The sequence below is a fragment of the Onychostoma macrolepis genome, chromosome 24 (assembly GCF_012432095.1).
Source record: "Onychostoma macrolepis isolate SWU-2019 chromosome 24, ASM1243209v1, whole genome shotgun sequence".
NCBI lineage: Eukaryota > Metazoa > Chordata > Actinopteri > Cypriniformes > Cyprinidae > Onychostoma > Onychostoma macrolepis.
In genome coordinates, this window is record NC_081178.1 from 16,304,292 (window position 1) to 16,327,873 (window position 23,582).

The following is a 23,582-nucleotide window of genomic DNA, read 5'->3' on the forward strand; positions in this document are numbered from 1 at the left end:
CAGTACAAGTTCATGCTTTATGAACGGATAAGCCATAAACAGACTGACAGACATCTTGGCAAAATGAACATCGTCCACATGGGTGCCACTGCTACACCTTATTTGAAAGACAGTCCTGGCTTATTATGATTGGCATTTTGACTTTATTTTCTCTTACATTAATTTTACTATAATTTTTATATTTAAATGTGATAAATGAGCTTAAAGACAAAATACAAAATAAACATTTGATAGAGACTCCTTAACTCGAGCAGTACAATAATTGAGAGAAAAACAAGTCTGTGGTTATGTTTGTTTTCACTTAGTAAAATGCAGTTATTTTCAGACATAATGTGGAAGTTAAATCCTTCCAGTTCCTCTGTAATTTTAACAGGGTATGAATTTACCATGACCAAATTTATAAACAAACAAGTTAAATTCCAAAAAAGTGCCAAAAACTTTAATGCATACATATTCTTCTTCCGAAACTACATTTTAAAGGGGTGGTTTACTGCTTTTTTTCTTTGCTTGATTGAGTTTATGGGGTGCAATATAACATGTCTTCGTGTTTCGTTTGTTAAAAAACGCCTCATTTTTCATATATTTCACCTTTATTGTAAGCCGCTTTCTCCTCTGTCATTTGAACGACCGGTTGACTTCCTGATTCTATGAAACCACTCCCTCAGAAACAGGCGATGGGCTCAGATTGGTCAGTTGGGCCGGTGTGTTGTGTTTGGCTAAACTGCGTACTGCACATTGTCCGGAAACGTCACGCCCATTACCTTCACGGGCGACAGCTGCATGTGCTCCGGTCAAATGTAAATAATGGTGTCAATATTGCCATATCAGTTTGAGCCAGAATCAGACCCAGAAAGCGGTAATGAAGAGAGTCAAGCAGAACTTCCGCAAGCACGGCTCTTACAAACGTTTCTGAATGGAAGTTTGCTGTTGTGATTACATATCAATTTTTGAAGTTTGTACACGTTTGTCTTATACACACAAAATAGCATTGAACTAACTGGCTACTAAAATCAAACAGCGTTGGCTTGTGTTTACGTTCTTGATCAAATCGAAAAATTACGTCATAAAGTATACATGGAAAATACATTTACAAAATTAGTACATAATTACAAATTCGGGTCCAAAATGTTTGTATGCTGCGTTTGTCAAAGACACACGAAATAGCATTTAACTAACTGGCTACTAAAGCCAGCGTTGGCATTTGTTTACGTCCTTGATAAAACTAAAACATTACGTCTGAAATTATACATGCAAATACATTTAAAATTATGAAATCTTACTTACAGGTTGTGGCCCAACAACTGCTGCCTCTGGTTTTAAAGTTGTAACTGCTCCATGTTTTAGTAATAGTTTCTGTGTGAATACGGCATTGAACTCGTGTAGATTCTGGAAGCTGTCTTCCGTAAAATGCGCAGCACAGAGAGCTGAATTACGATTGTAATTGTCAGGAACATAATCAAACATCAATTTTAACCATTGTTGACGAACTACAGCGTCCGTAGGAAGCCCGAACACAGAAGACCTGACAGCTGGGTGAAAATAACACCGTTTCAACGGCATGGCTACAACTCTCCACTATAACTCTTCCTCTTCGACAAAGCCGCAGAACATGGCCTTTCCCCCTCTTTTGCATGTTCCGGAGGGAGGGGTTTGATGGGTTTTTTACGTATGCAACCCGGGAAGTATCTCGTTGTAGTCCCATAGGAGTCGTTTTTGTAGGCATTAAACTTCCTGATTTTTAAAAGACGATATCTCTGCTTACGTTGAACTTTCAGCGCCTCAACTTTGCAGATACTGTTCATGCGCCAACAGCAACATTACACACTATTTAAAATGAAAAAAGTGAAATCGCAGTAAACCACCCCTTTAAACTGTACCTCCTAGAGTTTTTAAACAACCACCAAACTCATGTCAGACTTTTGGACTGGTCTGACTCAATTTGCTATAACATTTCTAAATCATCAGACTTATGATTTTCATTAAATACACAATCAAAAGTCCCATAGACTTTCACTGAGGGGGTCAAAACCTCTGTACAATAACTGTAAAATAAGTATTTAAGCTGTCTTTCAGGCAAAGCATGATACCCTAGATCAGAACAACATGCTAAAACATTCTAGCAACATGTTAGACTAAATCATGCTAAAACATGCTAGCAGTGTGCCAAGTCTGCTATAAACATCTAGCAACATGGTAAAACATACTAACAATATGTTAAATCACGTCACTGCTGGAATTAATCAATGACAGGCAGACTAATATTTCTTTTTGATATTATTTTTATTCTCTTTAAACACATTGTTCTGTTACATGTCCTTACAACATTTTATAATAACTTAATATTAATTATAAATGTTAACTAGATGTGTTCGCTACCCGTCTAGTGATGTGGGTTAATGCTGAAATATATTTAAAAACCCCAAAAAAACAGTTTGTTATTTCAGATCTTCTATCACGTGTCATTATATTTATCGAGTTGGCTTGTGTGGTTTATGTTTAGCGCTTCAGAAATGTGATGTAATTTTCCAGTAACGGAGCATAGTGAGTATCAATGCTACCTTGTTTTTTGTCCATTGTGGGATTTTTCAGGGAGCGAATGTTCCAGTGCACTGAAAGGATTTCCCGATTGAGACAGCCCTTAAAAAGGCTGACTCTCTGATCAGTGCCCTAACTAGGGAGCTGATTGAGATGCACCCAACATCATGTTAAAACATGCTAGCAACATGCTAAAACATGGTAATAGTGTGCTAAAATGCTAACACATGCTAAATAACAATGTGCTAAGGCATATGTGGTAAATCATGGCTAGCAACATGTTAAAACATGCTAATAACATGCTTGCATTATGCTAAATTGTGTTAGCAACATGCTAGAAATGTGTTAAATCATGCAAAAAAAGTAACACTTTTGTTTTTGCCCCCATTTTTCATGAGCTGAACTCAAAGACTTTTTCTATGTACACAAAAGGCCTATTTCTCTCAAATGTTGTTCACAAATCTGTCTAAATCTGTGTTAGTGAGCACTTCTCCTTTGCCGAGATACTCCATCCACCTCACAGGTGTGGCATATCAAGATGCTGATTAGACAGCATGATTATTGCACAGGTGTGCCTTAGGCTGGCCACAATAAAAGGCCACTCTAAAATGTGCAGTTTTAATGTATTGGGGGTCCGAAAACCAGTCCGTATCTGGTGTGACCACCATTTGCCTCACGCAGTGCAACACATCTCCTTCGCATAGAGTTGATCAGGTTGTTGAATGTGGCCTGTGGAATGTTGGTCCACTCCTCTTCAATGGCTGTGCGAAGTTGCTGGATATTGGCAGGAACTGGAACACATTGTCGTATACGCCGATCCAGAGCATCCCAAACATGTTCAATGGGTGACATGTCCGGTGAGTATGCTGGCCATGCAAGAACTGGGATGTTTTCAGCTTCCAGGAATTGTGTACAGATCCTTGCAACATGGGTCTGTGCATTATCATGCTGCAACATGAGGTGATGGTCTTGGATGAATGGCACAACAATGGGCCTCAGGATCTCGTCAAGGTATCTCTGTGCATTCAAAATGCCATCAATAAAATGCACCTGTGTTCGTTGTCCATAACATATGCATGCCCATACCATAACCCCACCGCCACCATGGGCCACTCGATCCACAACGTTGACATCAGCAATCCGCTCACCCACACGACGCATACATGCTGTCTGCCATCTGCCCTGTACAGTGAAAACCGGGATTCATCCGTGAAGGGAACACCTCTCCAAAGTGCCAGACGCCATTGAATGTGAGTATTTGCCCACTCAAGTCAGTTACGACGACGAACTGCAGTCAGGTCGAGACCCCGATGAGGATGACGAGCATGAAAATGAGCTTCCCTGAGACGTTTTCTGACAGTTTGTGCAGAAATTCTTTGGTTATGCAAACCGATTGTTGCAGCAGCTGTCCGGGTGGCTGGTCTCAGATGATCTTGGAGGTGAAGATGCTAGATGTGGAGGTCCTGAGCTGGTGTGGTTACATGTGGTCTGCGGTTGTGAGGCCGGTTGGATGTACTGCCAAATTCTCTGAAACACCTTTGGAGACTGCTTATGGTAGAGAAATGAACATTCAATTCACGGGCAACTGCTCTGGTGGACATTCCTGCAGTCAGAATGCCAATTGCACGCTCCCTCAAAACTTGCAACATTTGTGGCATTGTGCTGTGTGATAAAACTGCACATTTTTAAAAACACTTAAGGCCATTGCACACTGAGTCCAAAATGTTCACGTGTGTTTTTCAGTTTTTTCGAATTCCTCAACCTTTCCTATCAAAATGCATGCTATGGGTGCGAAATTGTTTTGTTTTGTTATGACGGACGAAAGTTTCGGAGGCAGAGTGTAAACGTGATTGACACCACGTGAGGTCGTATTTATTTTTTAATGTGCAAAAATTTCAGACAAAAAATTTCAGACTCAGTGTTCAATGACCTTTATACTTGAAAGCAATAAACCTGATAAATAGCCTAGCAGAAACACAAAGCTATAGCTATAAGCCCAAATGACCCTCAAGGCAGCAAAGCCATAAGCAATGAAGTACAAATGTCCGTAATAAAAAGAAACGGAAACAAAAAAAATGTCCATAAGCAAAACAGCAGCGGCGTCACATGTAGCGTCTTCAGCAAGGGATCGGCTTAGAGATTGTGATGTTCCATTCCCCCTTTACGTTTAACAAAGAAAAACCAAAGCGTTAAACTAAATCTACTAAACCCCATATGCGAGAAAGGGAAAGGCGTACTTACGATTAGGGTTGAACGAAGACCAACGCAAAGCTATATGGTTACTCCAAAAAGTGCTGTGGCTCAATGTACCGGCTAGCATTGACACACCCACTTTTGTCGCTATTACTGAGAGCAGCACACAATAAATACAACCACCGCACGCGATCAAAAAATGTAATACAATCACCAAACATACCTGCAAGCGAACTCCGCCACAAACTTGCCACAATGCCGATGCCACCAGCTCCACTCCAATCAGACTATAAATAGCGCAGATTAGCCTCGAGCCATTCACAGCAATACACCGTCAATGGAATCTTTTACCCTACCTGAACACCAACAGGAATGGAAAGGGGAACGCCAGGGAGAGGAGAACCCAGAATCAACAGGACACCACCACACCCATCAAAATAAGAGTCCTTAAATAGTATGGCCGCTTATACCTCATTGGTCTGCCAATCACACCCCAACCGGTGCCAAAAGCAGATAGAATACTTACCTTGCCACATTCTACTCCCTATTATTTTGGATCAGCGTCCCGATGATGACCCAATTACACATACCCTTGGACTATTCCTGTCCTACGTCCCACGGCCTAAACCAAACAGAGCTCCTATTAGAGATGGGACCTTGTATTGTAACAGTTCTCATGCCTCCCTAAACGGCCTGTAGTAGACGATGCAAATTCAAAGGGTGGCCCGCAGTGGTCCGCCCAGTTCTCCTCAAGGGGACACCATCCATACATGACTGGCTCTCCGGCAAACTGGCAGGCCCCGGGGGTACACCTGATACAAGATCAGGAACCTCACGGCCCCCCACAACTAGGGTCCCCCCATCAGACTCTACCAGCCTACTCTGTGAGGTAGAAACACCCAGAGAAACAGGCACTTGAGAGACTGTCCCCCAACCTACCAGAGGGATTGCTGGCACCAACATAAGCAGATCGACATCATCTGACGAAACTTCTGCTGAAGGCACCTCTTTCTCCAAAACAGGGGGATATGTCGAGGCCGGAACCGGAGCATCCTTCCGGATTCGGGCCTTCAAGGCCGAGCAATGAACGCATCTGTCCCTTCCCAAGTCATCCACTGGTGCAATAGTGTATACCGCCCCACCCTCCTTGGGTAATTTTACGACCTGATACACCACCGGGCTCCACAGGTCCTCAATTTTATGGCAACCTCTAGCACCATACACGCGTAAATAAACTAACTGGTCCAGTGGGGCATCATGTTGCAACCAGCAGCAGTTTCCAATCGTCCCCGAGCCCCCTCAAAAGCCACCTGAAGCCTGGCCTGATGTTCCCTCATCCACTCATGCACACTACCAGCCCCAGCGTCCTGGACTCTGCCCAAGAGGAAGTCCACCGGGAGTCTTGGCTCTTGCCCGAACAATAAAAAATATGGGGACTCGCCAGTCGCCTGATGAGGGGTAGTGTTGTAGCAGAACAGCACTTGTGGGAGACATGAGGCCCAATCCATCTTCCTTGACACAGGCAGGGTACGCAAAAGGTTGTACAATGTCCTATTAAAGCGCTCGCACTGCCCATTCCCCGTTGGATGATAAGGAGTAGTGCGAGACTTTTCTACCTTATATAGTGCACAAAGCTGCTGTACCAGGGAGAACTCAAAATTACGGCCCTGATCAGAATGGATCCGACTGGGGACACCGAACTTATAGAACCATTCAACCACCAAAACTTGGGCTACTGTCTCCACCCGTTGATCTTGTGTAGGTACAGCCAAGATATACTTTATAAAAACGTCCGTCATAACCAGCACGTTCTCCAGCCCAGAACGCGTTAGTTCTAACACAGTAAAATCTATGGCCAAGATTTAATTCGGCCTCGAGGCCTGGCACCTTTCACACTCTCGACATCATTGTGCCACATCAGACGCCAGGCCCGGCCAAAAGAAGCGCTGCCGCACCAACGCAGTAGTGCGTTCCACTCCTTGGTGCCCATGCTACTGGTGTAACTGCGTCAGCATTTCATGATGCAATAGTGACGGTAACACCACCTGCAGCACCTCTTCTCCACCATCCGAGCAGAATACTCTGCAGTGCAAGACTACGCCCTGCTCACACAACCACATGCTCCATTGGCGTAGAAGATTCACCACTGCCCTGGGCAGTTGCCGACACTCCTCGGAACTAGGGGGAACCCCACTCCTCCAAAGCCTTAATAACACCTCACCTATAACAGGGTCCTCCTCCTGCAAGGCCTGCACGTCCACAGCCAAACCAGGCAGCGCGGTGACTGCTACTTGAGAACCCACCCCTATCTCTCCAGCCTGCCTTACAATGGCTGGGAGAGCTGTACCAGGCAGTACTTCTTCCAACTCACGCTGACTGGAGGTACCCTGTCGGGAAAGTGCATCTGCATCCGCTGCTCCGTGGCCCCAAGCTTGGCAGTAGTCAGGTGGCTGAGGGGGTTGTTATCAGTGAAGACGACACACCTCTGCCCCAGCAGGTATTCTCTGAACTTCTCAGGCATGGTCAAAAGCAGATAGAATACTTACCTTGCCACTGTAAGAATATGTTAGTTTGTGTTTATAATATGTATTAACTCAATATTGCAGGTTTTTAATCTAAAGTACCTTTTAAGTGCCTTGTTAGCTAACGGCTTTGTCTTGTTGTATTGTGTTAGTTTAGCAAAATCATCATCTTAAGTCTACAGAAGATATAGATATTAATACATGCGTATAACTACAGTTGCAGTCTGGATGCACTGGCAACTTGCTCTCAAGTGTTCACGGACATTCCAATATGGCGGATGGCTTACATAGAAACAGCCACTAATAGGGCATAGATCTATACATATCTATGTTTAAATATGCCAGCAATGTGCTAAATGATGTTAGCAATGTGTTAAATCATGCTAGTAACATCTTAAAACATGCTAGAAACATGCTAAATCATGCTAGCAACATGCTAAAACATAATAACAATGTGCTAAATCATGTTTTTTCAAATAAGTAATGGCAGTTACTTTGTTTTTCAAGACTGGCATTGTGTGCACAGTGTAAACATGATGGTTAGGCTACTGCAGTTCCGTAGACTAAATGTCAGCATGCATTTACTCATCTCACTTTCACAAAAACAGGCTCTGTATTGCTCAAAATGAATAAAAACAGTAAAATGGACCGTCAAAGAGTGTCAAAGACATTGATGTGAATTTACTTTTCCTTCAGCCTGAGGCTCATTTCACTTTTGGTGTGAAAGGGCTTTATATTTGCCAAAAACAGAACTTTATATATTAAAAACAAACAAGACCAGCCTTTCCATAAAAAGTAACTAAGTATTGTAATTAATTAAGAGAGTAATGAAATAGTGTAATGCATTTTAAAAGTAACTTTCCCCAACACTGGCTATCAATGTGCTAAATCATGCTATAACACGATATAGCAACATATTAAATCATGTTATCAACATGCTAAAACATATTAGCAATGTGTTAAAACATGGTAGCAACATGCTAAAACATGTTAGCAATGTGTTAGCGCTTTGGGTGTACAGCAATACATAATAAAGCACTATATAAATGCATCATTCATTCATTCAATGTGCTAGAACATGTTAATAACATTTTATTAACTTAAAATCTTCAAACTTCAAGCTAGTTCAAATTTTAAAACAAGCCTTGTCAGACCAACATTATTTATTTCTGTACTTCAGTAGGCTAGTATAATGTGGCAAGTAACACATTTTTGGTTTTTACCTAAAATATTATCTTTTGTACTTCATGTGTGTTTTTTTTTTTGTTTGTTTTTTTTTTAACTCCACTATACTACAACACCTCATTAATTGTTTATGGCTATAGGTTTAATCACCGCTGTGGCGACCCCTGATAAAGGGAGCAAGCCAAAGAGAGAGAGAGAGAGAGAGACACTCATGATGAATCTCTAAAAATATACTTTGACCTTCATAATAAACTCCAATGCCACTCAAACCTAAACAGAACCACTAAATTTGCCAATTATTTATTGATTAGACAATTTAAAGAAAGACAAATCCTCTCCAAATACAAATTAAGTAACCATGATTTAGAAATAGAGAGAGGAAGACATAGACAAACATGGACAGAGCAAGAGCAGAGGATCTGTAGACACTGTGATCTACAGCAAAATAGAGAACGAGAAACACTTTCTGCTGATTTGTCCTAAATATCACAATGTGAGGAAAACATTTCTCCCCAGATTTGAAGCCCTGATCCCATCATTAGCCCCTTTCCCACCACTTTAGTTCCAGAACTAAAAGTACAGTACTAAAGTACTGGGACTATTTAACGCGAACTATTTCCCAGTACCATTTAAAGGGTTGCATTCGCACCAACAGTGGGTACTAAGAAGTGACGTAAGCCGGTCGACAGCAACGTCATTTGTGCGCGGCGTTCAACAACGAAAACAAAGAAGAATAACATTAACAACAGGAGGATGGAGGACGCTGTGATCGGAGCTGTGTTTTTGTTGTGTCTTGCGGGGTTCACAATAATGGACATGGAATGTCGACGTAACTTATACGTCAAGCGACTGAAAGATCGGGTAGTGCGTATGGAACTGTTTTAGACCCTACTCTGAAGTAGGAGCTAATTTAGTTCCTCAAACGGAGTTCCGGGAACTGAAACAGTTCCTAGTTCCCGCGGTGCGAACACGCCAAAAAGTGGGTAGTTCCACAATTAGTTCGGGTACTATGAAAAGGTTCCTGCGGTGCGAAAGGGCCTATTTACTGAACTTAGTGATACTGAGAAAATGCCCTTCTTACTTGGAGAAGATGATAACACAGCTGCACTAGCTGCTAAATATGTATTAACCATTCGCAATGTTAGATGTTAAACATGATTAACTCTAAACTGACTTACTTTATCTTTTCATTTATTTAGATGGATTTTATTTATTATTATTTATGTTGTTATTTATGTTGTTGTTATATATATATATATATGTTAATGCTTTGGCAACATTGTGTTACACAGTCACGCTAATAAAGCTGAATTGAGATAGAAAGAGAGAGAGAGAGAGAGAGAGACATTATTTAACATTTAAATCAATGAACTGGCGCTCAGTCTGGAGCGATCTGCAGCCCCTGGCCTCACTCTACACAACTCACAGATCAGATGCCTGCTGTATGCAGATGATCTGGTTCTGCTGTCTCCCACTCAACATGGTTTACAGCAGAACCTGGACCTGCTAGAGCAATATTGCCAGACCTGGGCCCTGACAGTCAACCTGAATAAAACCAAAATTATGATATTTCAGAAAAGATCCAGATCCCAGGGAACACAACACACATTTACATTAGGCACTAACCAGATAACACACACATCACACTACAACTACCTTGGTTTGAAAATCACATCCACTGGAAACTTTAACCATGCTGTGACAGAACTGAGAGATAAAGCACGCAGGGCCTTCTACGCCATAAAACGGCAATGTCCTATAGAAATCCCTATTAGAATTTGGCTGAAAATATTAGAATCAGTAATTGAGCCCATTGCCCTCTATGGCAGTGAGGTGTGGGGTCCACTGACCAATCCTAATCAAGATCTCACCAAATGGGAAAAACATCCAATTGAGACCCTGCATGCAGAACTCTGTAAAACTATATTACACGTGCACCGGCACACAACAAATAACGCATGCAGAGCAGAATTAGGCAAATATCCTCTAATCATAAAGACACAAAAAAGGGCAATTAAATTCTGGAAACATCTGAAACTCAGTGACCCCAATCATATCATTATAAAGCCCTGCAATACCAAGAGACGAGCAAAGAAAGCAACCCCTTCCCTCAGCTGATCCAGAGCTTCAGTCCTGATGCTTCACTAACATCTACTGATGCTCTGAATCACAACATCAGAATCAATCAGATTACTGCATAAATCAAACAGAGTTACATCACTCATTGGCAAACCCAAACACAACAACAGAGTAAAATGCAATGCTATTCGGCCCTAAAGAGAGAGTACAGTATGGCAGAGTATCTGTACACAGTGTCAGATAAGAAACTCAGAAGCACGTTGACCAGATACAGACTCAGCGGACACAAGCTGATGATAGAGACGGGCAGACACAGAAAAACATGGCTGCCCCCGGAGCAGAGATTGTGTTCACACTGTGATCTAAATCAGATGGAAACAGAGCTGCACTTCCTAACAGAATGCTCCAAATACACGGACATACGGACAGTGTTCTATGATAAATTACAGCAAATCCATCCGACATTTAAAACTGGAGGAGAAACTGCCGTATCTGTCAGGAGAACACAAGAACTGCTGTGTGTTTGCTGCTCAATATGTGTCTGTCTGTCACCATAGAAGAGAAAACACTCAATCTGCCCTGATCTGATGTTTCCAGCACATCTAGATTATATTAAACCATATTACGCTGCTATATTACTTAGATGTACATTTTGCTTCTGTAAATCTGTCTAATTCCTGATTTTATTTTTATTTTTATTTATTTATTTTTTTTCTAGTTTATATACTTGCATACATTAGAAATTGATTTTGCACTACATGCCTAATACTTTTTATATATTATTATTACTATTATTCTTTTTCTTTCTTTCTTTGTTAATACATACTGTATATGCACTATTTGTAAGCAGCCCAGCTGCAATTGCTTTGGCAATTCAAATGTATAGTTTTTGTCATGCCAATAAAGCACCCTTGAATTGAATTGAGAGAGAGAGAGAGAGAGAGAGAGAGGTTTAATCACCAAAAAGGAACTATTCAGTTTTTCATTTCTATTCAAATTGATTTATGCGTATTGCTTTTCACAATACATATTGTTTTAGAGCAGCTTCACAAATGTATGTTTGAATGGTACAATCAATTAAGACGTATTCTGTTTTCAACTAGAGATGAGTGTCAGAGTAAAATCCAGATTTTTTTTTTCAGTTAATTTATTATTATTGTTTATAATAACAATACTAATATGGGTTTAAAATAGCTTTTAATATTATGTCTTGAGCAAGACATTTCACCTCAAAAGTGGCTCCAGTAAGACTGTTACTGTAATAAGTGTACCAAAATACTACAATATTACAAACTAGATCTTTACTGTTGCAGGTAACATAAAATAAAGCAGAATTTTTATTTTTATTACTTTATTAGTTTTTTTTATTTTTATTAAATCTCTTAAAACCAGAAAATACATCACCTCAAACCAACTAACATGAACAAAACACACTCTACCATCATTAAATATTTAACTTTAACTTAAAATAAAACTATGAGCATTTAAACCTTCATAGGAAAAGTTTCAACATTTCCATATGTAATACTGATTTTTTTTTTATTAACATGAAAAAAAAAAAACCTGACTTTAACAGGTGTTTGAGGTCAGCTCCTCTGACTGAAATTTATTTTATTATACACTTTTTGTTATAAAATCTACACAAAATTTTGCCTGAAAACAACAATGAAAAATAATAACAATTAAAAGAATGTTTTTATTATTAACTGTGTCATGATCAAAACTATAAAAGCGAATGAATGAATGAATGAATGAGTGAAGCAGAGCAGAGCAGTAACAGGACAACTGAAAAAAAAAAGTTTTACTATTACAGAATGCTTCATATGTGGCATTTAAACACCTAACTGGAAGACTGTGGAATCACTGCAGAAAAATTGTCCTCAGAAAGATTGAACAACAGTGTTCCTAATAAATCAATTCTATGAAACCTAAGATAAAGAACTTAATACCCAAGTATTTTTTAATTCATTAAAAATATATATTTCCATATTGGATGACAATGCACATATGACACAGGCCAAAGCATACCACATTTATACACATTCACTCATAAGCCGTTTATTCTAATATAAACTAATCTTTCCCTGAACCACTGACCTCGGCATATATCGTCTCTTGTTCTGAGGCCTTCACTGTGACGCTTTTGGTTTGGGGATTGGAAAAGTCAATTTGTCCATAATGGATTTCGTTCTCATCCTTTGGCATCTCTAGCTCTTCACTCGTCGCAAAAGCACTATTATCAAAAATGGAGTTGATATGCATATGTTTTTCCTGACCCTGAAAGAGGAAGAAAATAGTAGTATAATAGTAGAAATAGTAGAAAATTACCTTTTCTGTTAATTCATTGTCCTTGGTTACAGTGAAATGTGTGGTAGAATATATCAGTATCTGCTTGTTATGGCGCTTCCTGTTTGAAAAAGCAGAAACTTGATCTGCTAAAAGAGTGTAGAACATACCTGATCTGAGATGTCAGTTTCCCTATTAATGGATGCCTTTACTCTTTGCACTCTGTATTAATAAGAAATGCAGAAATCCATATAAATACAAAACAGACCTCCATATTGTGAACACCAAATTGTATGTGTTTCAAAGTCAAATTATATTTATTCTGAAGGCTGTTTGTTTTTTTTGTTTTTTTCATACAATTACAAAGATTTGGACAATGGAGATTCAAAAAGGATCAAAAGCACCATCTAACTGTGCTTACCTTAGGAAAATTGTTACCAGAAGTAATATAAACAGAAATGCTAAAATTCCTCCTACACAGCCAATGATTAAAGACGATGATTCTGATGAAGAAGAAAAAGATTGAAAATGTTAAGCAAAATTAGTTAGTTATAGGCTGTGCACGGAATGTAAAAATACAGTTCAGTCATAAAACTGGAGCTACCCATGATGACCATTAATTTTAATATCTGTACAAAGTAATGACATATGTCTGTATTAAACTCACCTGCTACAATCAGCAGGATCCCTTCTGATATTTGCATACCATGTATGTTCTTTGCACTGCAGAAGTACCAGCCTCCACTTCTTCTATTTACATTAAAGGTCAGTTGTTCTCCAAAATCCAGCTCTTTCTTCTGTCCGCGTTTGTACCAGGTGTAGTTCATTTCATTTGGACTGGCTTTGCTTTTGCAGGTCAAAGTCACATTAGTACCAGCAGAGACTGAATCAGATGGATCGATGGTGATGTGAGTCTCTTTTGGAGAAACTTTAGGGCAAAATAGAAACATCTGTAGGTAAACTAGACATCATAATATCACACATCTGAACATAATAATGCTTGTGAAAGAGCAAAACAACTCTAAATCGCTTACACAGGACTCGTAGAATCACGGTGCTCTTCACAGTTGAGGCATCAGGTGTATTTCTTGGATATGTAGCAGTGCAGGTGATGTTCTTTTTGTGATCTTTGTATGAAGCTTTGAAGGTCACGTATGAAAACACTGACTGGGTTTTATCAGGTTTCTCCTGTAACTGTGCTTTAATGTGGGCAGATTCAGAGATGTTAGACCAGGATATTGTAGGAGGTTGTTTGGGGCAGGGGGCTTCAGCAGAGCAGCTCAGATTGACTGTAGTTTCCTCCTTCACTTCTTGCAGATCAGTGGGTGTAAGGATGGGAAGCTCAGGCACATCTAATGGACAAAAATACCACTAAATTAAATGTAATTGTTTTGCATGTTCCATAATTACACCAGTGATTGACTAAGTAATCAAATAACTTACTCAACCGATAATTTGGAATATTTTTTCTGTTAGAGCGAAAATACCAAAGTAACTGGTAAACACCGTCTTTAAGAAGTAAGCTGCTCAGTATTATTTGTTAAATTGTTGTATAAAAGCACTTTATTTTTAGCACAGTAGAGTACACTATCTTGGCGCTACTATGTCTCTACAGGTACATTTGCGGGGTAGTCGTGGCCTAATGGTTAGGGAGTTGGGCTTGTAACCTGAAGGTTGCCTGTGTGTGTGTGTGTGTGTGTGTGTGTGTGTGTGTGTGTGTTAATTTTCATTGTAATTGCAGTAATCTGTGGGCCCATCTTTCAAAACAAATATTCTTCCTCTCAATTATGGAAAACCTTTCATTTAACTACAGATATTACTAAAAAGTTCCCCCTTTGCTAATTTAACAGTTTTTTCTTCTTTTCTTTTCTACAGCAGGTCTTTTGTCATGGGGATTTTTCATTTATTTAAGGGAGAAATCCCAAATTCAATCCGTTCACCTATTCAACTTACTAAAAAACCTAGTGACTAAATTTAAGGAATGAGAACATATTCAAGAGATGAGATAAAGGTTCCCAGTCATTTAATAACCAATGAAATACTCAACGACTCCATTGATACTTAATTATAGTCACAGAATAATTTTGATTATAAAATAATAATATAAATTTGCAATGAAGACCACAGGTGGAAAGAGTACGAAAACATTCTACTCAAGTAAAAGCACCATTACATTAATGAAATTTTACTTAAGTACAAGTAAAAGTACCAATCTAATCTAATCAAAAGTAAAAAGTAGCTCATTTAAAATTTACTCAGATTAATGCAGACCATCCCACCAAGTAGGCAGAAAAAGCAAGTTATATTCTGGCTACCAACAAAACAAGATAAGAATGGTTTATGAAATTTTTAATTGCTTTTCAAGGATTAGAAAATCAAGACTTCACATTGGTTATTTTAGTAGCATGAAATACAAGTGTGAAAAACAAAAATATTACAAAGGACACTAAAGCGGTCCATGACTTCAGTCTAACGTGAGCTATGCATTTTCTCAAAAACTCCCATAATCACTGAAGCAAATTAATATCTTACATTTATTTTGCACTTTGTTGTTTGGGATTATGACAGAATTTGTGAATGCAAATTCAGTCAGTGAGTGCGCACACTTGAACAACTCTAGCATTCTCCGCAGTGATCCGCAGTGATGAATCAAAAGGCCTCTGATTGGATATTGCATTCATAAACTCAACAGAAAGGTGTGTGAATGGTTAATAAAGTTTTTGATATTTTTCATATTCTGGGTGGTCAGTTCACAGCAGTGATAGAAATTAATGTTTTCCAATAAGTTTAAATGGATTACCTTACCTTAAATGGATTACCTTTTATGGGCATTTTTACCTTTATAAAGCCATTTTTTCTAAAAGTGTGCATCATCCTTTGAGCCAAATTCTTACATTTCATCAGTTATTTAGAATAATAAGACAATGCTGCATCTGAAGTGGCATTTAGATGTATTTACACACTGTGAAATGACTACATCTAACCTGCAGTTACAAATGCAGAAATAATGTTTTGATATATAAGACATAACATGTTGAATACTCGTATTTGAAATTATATATATATAAAACATATATATATATATATAGTAATAATAATCTAAAGTAAAAAACAGTGCTGTGCCTGTGTTTGGAATTATTTCTGTTGTCGAAATAGAGGAAACAGGCAATATGGTGTCTAAAACTTAAAGGGGTGGTTTACTGCTTTTTTTCTTTGCTTGATTGTGTTTATGGGGTGCAATATAGCATGTCTTCGTGTTTCGTTTGTTAAAAAATGCCTTATTTTTCATATATTTCACCTTTATTGTAAGCCGCTTTCTCCTCTGTCATTTGAACGACCGGTTGACTTCCTGATTCTATGAAACCACTCCCTCAGAAACAGGCGATGGGCTCAGATTGGTCAGTTGGGCCGGTGTGTTGTGTTTGGCTAAACTGCGTACTGCACATTGTCCGGAAACGTCACGCCCATTACCTTCACGGGCGACAGCTGCATGTGCTCCGGTCAAATGTAAATAATGGTGTCAATATTGCCATATCAGTTTGAGCCAGAATCAGACCCAGAAAGCGGTAATGAAGAGAGTCAAGCAGAACTTCCGCAAGCACGGCTCTTACAAAACGTTTCTGAATGGAAGTTTGCTGTTGTGATTACATATCATTTTTTGAAGTTCGTACACGTTTGTCTTATACACACAAAATAGCATCGAACTAACTGTATACTAACCAAACAGCATTGGCTTGTGTTTACGCTCTTGATCAAATCGAAAAATTACGTCATAAAGTATACATGGAAAATACATTTACAAAATTAGTACATAATTACACATTCGCGTCCAAAATGTTTGTACGCGTTTGTCATAGACACACGAAATAGCATTTAACTAACTGGCTACTAAAGCCAGCGTTGGCATTTGTTTACGTCCTTGATAAAACTAAAACATTATGTCTGAAATTATACATGCAAATACATTTAAAATTATGAAATCTTACTTACAGGTTGTGGCCCAACAACTGCTGCCTCTGGTTTTAAAGTTGTAACTGCTCCATGTTTTAGTAATAGTTTCTGTGTGAATACGGCATTGAACTCGTGTAGATTCTGGAAGCTGTCTTCCGTAAAATGCGCAGCACAGAGAGCTAAATTAGGATTGTAATTGTCAGGAACATAATCAAACATAAATTTTAACCATTGTTGACGAACTACAGCATCTGTAGGAAGCCCGAACACAGAAGACCTGACAGCTGGGTGAAAATAACACCGTTTCGACGGCATGGCTACAACTCTCCACTATAACTCTTCCTCTTCGACAAAGCCGAAGAACATGGCCTTGCCCCCTCTTTGGCATGTTCCGGAGGGAGGGGTTGATGCAAATTTATGGGTTTTTTACGTATGCAACCCGGGAAGTATCTCGTTGTAGTCCCATATGAGTCGTTTTTGTAGGCATTAAACTTCCTGATTTTTAAAAGACGATATCTCCGCTTACGTTGAACTTTCAGTGCAGCAACTTTGCAGATACTGTTCATGCACCAACAGCAACATTACACACTATTTAAAATGAAAAAAGTGAAATCGCAGTAAACCACCCCTTTAAGTCTCTTAATTTAACTTGTTTATTGATCTTGTAAAAAAAAAAATAATAATAATAATAAAAATCTATATGTAATCATGCTGATTTTTGGAGAAAAAAAATGGCACTCTTTGTGTGATATTGATTTACTATAATCAATATCACAACGATCTGTCGGACCTCAGTAGGTACCAGTCTATGCTCACATCCTTCTCTGCTAAAGTCCACACTGCCAAATCCTCACATTTCCGCAACAAGATCGACAGCGCTCCAGACATGCGTAATCTCTTCAGAACATTTAATTCCCTCCTCTGTCCCCCTCCACCTCCTCCCTCCACCTCTATTACAGCTGATGACTTTGCCACTTTCTTTACAGACAAAACTAGATCAATCAGTGGTCAGTTTTCACCTCCACGCACACTGGACCCTCACCCTACCACATCCACTGCTAAAACTCCCACCTTTTCTTTCTGTCCACTCACTGAAGCTGAAGTATCCAAGCTTCTCCTCCAACCATCCTACAACATGTCCTCTTGACCCAATCCCCTCACACCTTCTCCAAGCAATCTCACCCACACTCTTACCTGCACTCACACACATCATCAACACATCCCTACTCACAGGTAACTTCCCCATTGCGTTCAAGCAGGCTCGGGTAACCCCACTGCTCAAAAAACCTACATTAAACACTTCTCTTATAGAAAACTACAGACCTGTCTCTCTCCTTCCGCTCATAGCGAAAACACTTGAACGAGTTGTCTTCAACCAAGTCTCACTGTTTCTTTCACAGAACGACAAACTGGATGCTAAACAGTCAGGTTTCAGGAGGGGCCATTCAACTGAGACTGCGCTTCTCTCGGTCACTGAAGCCCTGCGAATTGCAAAAGCCCATTCCAAATCATCAGTCCTCATTCTGCTGGACCTATCTGCCGCTTTTGACACTGTCAATCATCAGATACTCCTGTCCACCCTCTCATCACTGGGCATCTCTGGCATTCCACTTCGCTGGTTTGAATCCTATCTCACTGGTAGGTCTTTCAGGGTGGCCTGGGAGGTGAGGTATCCAAAGCACATACACTGGTCACTGGGGTTCCTCAGGGATCAGTTCTTGGACCCTCCTCTTCTCCACATACACTACATCACTGGGTCCCATCATACAGGCACATGGATTCTCATACCATTGCTACGCTGATGACACACAGCTCTACCTCTCTTTTCAACCAGATGATCCAACGGTAGCTGCAAGGATCTCAGGTTGCCTGGCGGACATCTCGGCATGGATGAAAGAACATCACCTGCAGCTCAACCTGGCAAAGACTGAGCTTCTTGTCCTCCCTGCCACTCCGACTCTACAGCATGACTTCACGATCCAGTTAGGTTCATCAACAATAACCCCATCAACTTCGGTCAGAAATCTTGGTGTAATCTTTGATGATCAGCTGACCTTCAAAGACCACATTACAAAAACTGCTCGATCTTGCAGGTTTGCACTATATAACATCAGAAAGATCAGGCCCTTTCTGACAGAGCATGCTGCACAACTTCTTGTCCAGGCCCTTGTCATTTCTAGGCTGGACTATTGCAATGCTCTTCTGGCTGGACTTCCGTCTAATACAGTCAAACCTCTACAAATGATTCAGAATGCAGCGGCACGACTGGTCTTCAACGAGCCCAAAAGAGCCCATGTTACACCTCTCTTTATCTCCTGCACTGGCTACCAATCACGGCTCGCATCAAGTTCAAGACACTGATGCTTGCATATAGAACAACCACTGGCTCAGCACCCGTTTACTTGCACTCTATTAACAAACTACATCCCTCCAGAAATCTGAGATCTGCTAGTGAGCGACGCCTCGTGGTACCATCACAGAGAGGCTCAAAATCACTCTCTAGATCATTCTCATTCACCATTCCTGGCTGGTGGAACGATCTTCCCACCTCTATCCGGAATGCTGGATCCCTGTCAATCTTCAAGCAACAACTGAAAACTCATCTCTTTCGACAGCACTTGACTTCATCCTAAACTTAAAAAAAAAAAAAAAAATTTATCTTTACTTATTCCTTCCTTTGGTAGTTTGTATTTATTTGAACAATGCCTGAGACTTGGTGTTGCAAGCACTTCGTATGTCTGATTGCCTCTTCAAGATTAATCGCTCTATGTATTCCCCAATTGTAAGTCGCTTTGGATAAAAGCGTCTGCTAAATGACTAAATGTAAATGTAAAATGTAAATGTAAATGTACTATATGAAATTATATAAATATATACATTTTCTGCCCCTATGTCTTCAATTTATGATCATTCTAAATGCATTTTAACCTTTTTACAGTCTATGATTTTAACAGACTGAATCACGCAGTGAAAGAACACGCCCTAAATGCGCACACTAGTCTAATCTACTAGACTTCACGGCACTCTGTATAAGTGTTTTGTTTGGTATTTGCAAAATACTGATAGTGTCAATTCGCACATCGTTAAAACTACAATTACGATATTATCGCACACCCTACACCACTGTCTTTGTGCAAAACCTCTTACTAAACTGTCAAAGCTTAATTTTAACCACCAATGCAAGTAGGCTTACTATAAACACCTTACCTCTCCAGATGCTTGCGAAGGGTTGATGTCGAGATATTATAAACTGCTAGTTTGGTCTCCCTAGGAAAACACAGCTTACTGCATAATAGAGCTTAAATATGGCCAGGGGTTCACTTCATTTCCTTCGAGTTCAACTTCAGCAAAATACGACGGGGTTTCAGCTGGGTCTGCACCATAACGCCTGTCTTGTCCGTCTGCATCTTTCTTGTTTGTTCTCCTGCCCATTATTTACTGAAGTAGGCTAGTTTCCAGGGAGCGATTTGTTTTTTTTACTCCGTAGTTAATGTGTTTTAAAATGTAGCGAAGTACAATACTTCAAACAGAATATACTCAAGTAAAAGTAAAATTACAGATTTTAAAATATACTTTAAAAAGTAGAAGTACACAAAAAACCTACTCAATTACAGTAACACGAGTAAATGTAATTTGTTACTTTCCACCTCTGATGAAGACCACTTACCTGAGACAGAAATGTAGATGGGATTTTTAACATATGTATATTTCCAATCCACTGGATTCATTTCCACCCTAAAGTAGTAGTCGTCTGTATGATTGTTCATGACATCATAAAAAACACTGGTACACTCATATTGACTAAGATTTCCAAGTATCTCAATGTGACTAAATCCTTTGATGATGTTTGTACTTCCATTTAAAACCACCAAACTGTCTGGATTGAGAAAAGCATGGTGGTTCTTTATCCAACAGCCAAATATAATTTCTGTGTATTGCAGTTTTATCGCTGGTGCATCAAATGTGCAAGGTATCTGAACACAAGAGCCACTCAGTGCGGTTATACTGTGAGGCAATTCTGCATGAAATATAGGATCTGAAAACAGAAAAGTAATACAAACAATCACACTTTAAAATCTTTTGTTTACACAATTAGTCTAATACTAAAGATTCCTTATATCATCTTTTTAAATTAGACAGCAATGACTCACTTGTTTGCATATGAACTTGTACTGGTAAGAGCAGAAAAAACATCAATGAAAAGACAGACATCTCAGGTGCTGTAGTTACAAACAAAACAGATTAGTTTTCCATCTATGAAGGCACTGCATATGGGTGCTATACTTTTTTTTTTTTTTTTTTTTTGATAGACACAGACACTTTAGTTATATTATCTGAATTATATCATGAACATTTCTGCATTAGAAAAAGTCTGAAATGTGCTCAGAGACAATAAAATGATAGAAAAGCCTCACCTATAGCGGTACAGTCCATCATTCATACAGAGTGAAACAGAAGTCCAGCACAATTTCCTCACAGAACTGTGGCTTTGCTAACCTGGCTTCTTTTTTTTTTTAAACAGTCATGATGCAGAGGTTAACTATTTCCAGGACTTCCAACATGCGCTTTCAACAGGTGAAGCATTTAACATGACCACTCTAAAAGGAAGCAGTCACCAAAAACATGCATCTATCACATTACCCATTTAAATGTATTGAAATATTTTTGTACTTCAGCACTAGAATATCATGTAATAGTTTTTCAAACTTACAGTAGTCTGTTGTTCTCTCTCATGCAAACCTGTTTATCAGCCCAACAGCAGAGAACAGAGAGACTTTAGTATTAAGTTAATGATTATTCATCTGAAATAATGGAGTACTGTAGCATAGAGATCTAGGTAACAAAAAGGTTTCAAAAAATTTCAAGCCACCGTAAGGCTCCAAGAAAGACTCCATCATGACTATCACATTTAAAAATAAATAAATAAATAAATAAATAAAAAAACACTAGATGGAAACACCAAGATGCACATAAATTCTAAAAATGTGCATTAAAAGAAAAAATAGACTAGGATAAACTTTATCCGAAGAAAAAGTGAGAAAAGCAAGACCCCCAGATGTAAGATGATGCAACTGAAGAAAGGCTAAATATACCTCATACAAAAAAAAAAAAAAAAAAAAGGACAAAAACAAGAACAGTTAGCAATTCGTCCCACACACTAATCATGGATCCACCCTGTCCTGAAATACAATCAAATACAAGAGTGCATTTGAATTTAATTTTGTGAGTGTTGTGGTATTTCTCATAATCAGTCATTGTTAGTGGCGAGGAAGAGAGCTCAGCACAGATTTAACAAATACAAATTAGGCCTGAATCTGAGGAGATATTTATACATGCAAGATACAAATCACAAGATATATTTATAAAACGGTTACCACACAATACAAATATTAAAGGCAAAAAAAAAAAATTATGTGTGTTTACTTTATTGAAACAAATAAAACATGCCATCCTTCTGCTAAAAAATAAATAAATAAGTCAGAGAGTAAACATAATTGTCTGTTGGCATAAAACACTCAGAGTAGATCTGTACATTGTAATGAGTGCAGCCTATTAGATCTGCTGCTGTCTACGAAGACATTAATAAATAAGAGTAATGATGCTAAGCAAATAAACACTGCTCTTTATCCCGAAGACACTTTTTGTTTATTGCATGTAATGTGGTTATTTGCTCTTCTTTATTGCTGACTATTTGCTTGTATGTACTGTAAAAAATTGAGTTCTCAACTTTGTTGTATAAACTGGATACAAGAAGTTGAGAAAACTCAAATGTCCTGAAGCTGGTTGCCTTAAACTTTTAAGTTCTCAACTTTTGATGTTTTACAGTGTGTTTTGAAGCTCTATAGTTAAAACAAAACACTGACTACATACAACTGAAATTAATGTGTCATTTAAATGAGGTGATAAAGTTCACTTAACAGTGCGTGTAAAAATGAACAAGCAATGATGAAATTTCAGCTTACATGTAATATTTTTACAAAAATAAATGAACTGTATAAATAAAAATGTTCACTTCATTTTTGCGTACTACAGTGTTGACTTCTCCCAATACATTTTTACCTACTGATGAAATATGCATCACATTCATACACTCACACACATCCGGGAAGAAGTGATGTATCGGTCACGTTCTGTCACGATTCACACATGGAGCACAGAAACGAGGAGACTCAGGAGATTCAATTCACACAGTCTTTAATGGAAATCAAAAGCCATGGAGACACAATATGACATATAACACCAGACGCTGGAGACACGGAAACACAAGGGCTTAAGTACTGAAGTAAACTAGATAATTAATCAAACACAGCTGAAACAACTCAAACTAAATGGGAACAGGAAGGACCAATTAAGAACATGGAGGGAGAAACTGGGTCAATGAAGGCACAATGGGGAGAAAACACAAGCCATGAGGACACAGGACTGACAATAACTAGGTTTTGAAGCATGAATTAAATGTTTTGGGTGAGTTTTTGCAGAATAGGCTTCTGAAGTTTTGACAATGGCACTTTCAGTTTAGACTGTTAACTGACTGTTTCAAAAAATGTGCCAAAGCAACTGAGATAAACTGTAATGCACAAACAAATAAACATGCATAAATTGTGAATTATGAAATTCTCCAATTCCCAGGGCAGGTACACAAGAATGCTCAGCAACACCAGTTTTAAGCAAATAAACCAAAGGTATTTTAATTAACAGAATGTGGAAAATACATAAAAGGCTTCAGGAGGGGAAAAGGCCAAAATAATAAACAAAAAGTTCCTCTGACTAGGGTTTTAAGAAATAGCTTACCTGTCAAAAGAAAGATAAAATAAAATACAGAGATACTTC

General features: G+C 38.9%; 1 protein-coding gene across 3 annotated transcripts; it reads right to left on the reverse strand.

Annotated features, from left to right (window-relative positions):
• Nucleotides 1-11,699: 11,699 nt before the first annotated feature.
• On the reverse strand, nt 11,700-22,905 carry LOC131533340 (sialic acid-binding Ig-like lectin 12). Of its 3 annotated transcripts, XM_058765635.1 has the most exons (10): nt 22,848-22,905; nt 21,463-21,491; nt 21,167-21,349; nt 20,903-20,971; nt 20,419-20,787; nt 13,835-14,152; nt 13,468-13,728; nt 13,222-13,303; nt 12,971-13,022; nt 11,700-12,791 (listed from the first exon to the last, which is right to left on the reverse strand). In XM_058765635.1, exons 3-10 carry the CDS (start codon nt 21,186-21,188, stop codon nt 12,588-12,590), a joined length of 1,377 nt encoding a protein of 458 aa, XP_058621618.1. In that variant the 5' UTR covers nt 21,189-21,349; nt 21,463-21,491; nt 22,848-22,905; the 3' UTR covers nt 11,700-12,587. The 3 variants fall into 3 exon arrangements, with proteins under 3 accessions (XP_058621618.1, XP_058621619.1, XP_058621620.1); XM_058765636.1 differs by lacking the exons at nt 21,463-21,491; nt 22,848-22,905 and having other exon boundaries at nt 21,167-21,457; XM_058765637.1 differs by lacking the exons at nt 20,419-20,787; nt 20,903-20,971; nt 21,167-21,349; nt 21,463-21,491; nt 22,848-22,905 and adding an exon at nt 16,099-17,662.
• Between the last annotated feature and the right edge of the window lie 677 nt (nt 22,906-23,582).

Excerpts from the sequence above, each read along its gene's own strand:
- LOC131533340 (XM_058765635.1), bottom strand. The coding sequence starts at position 21,188 with ATGATGGACTGTACCGCTATAG. Across the intron at positions 20,972-21,166 it reads GATGGACTGTACCGCTATAG|CACCTGAGATGTCTGTCTTT; the intron begins GTGAGGCTTTTC and ends TTGTAACTACAG. Across the intron at positions 13,729-13,834 it reads CGTGATTCTACGAGTCCTGT|TTTCTCCAAAAGAGACTCAC; the intron begins GTAAGCGATTTA and ends TTTGCCCTAAAG.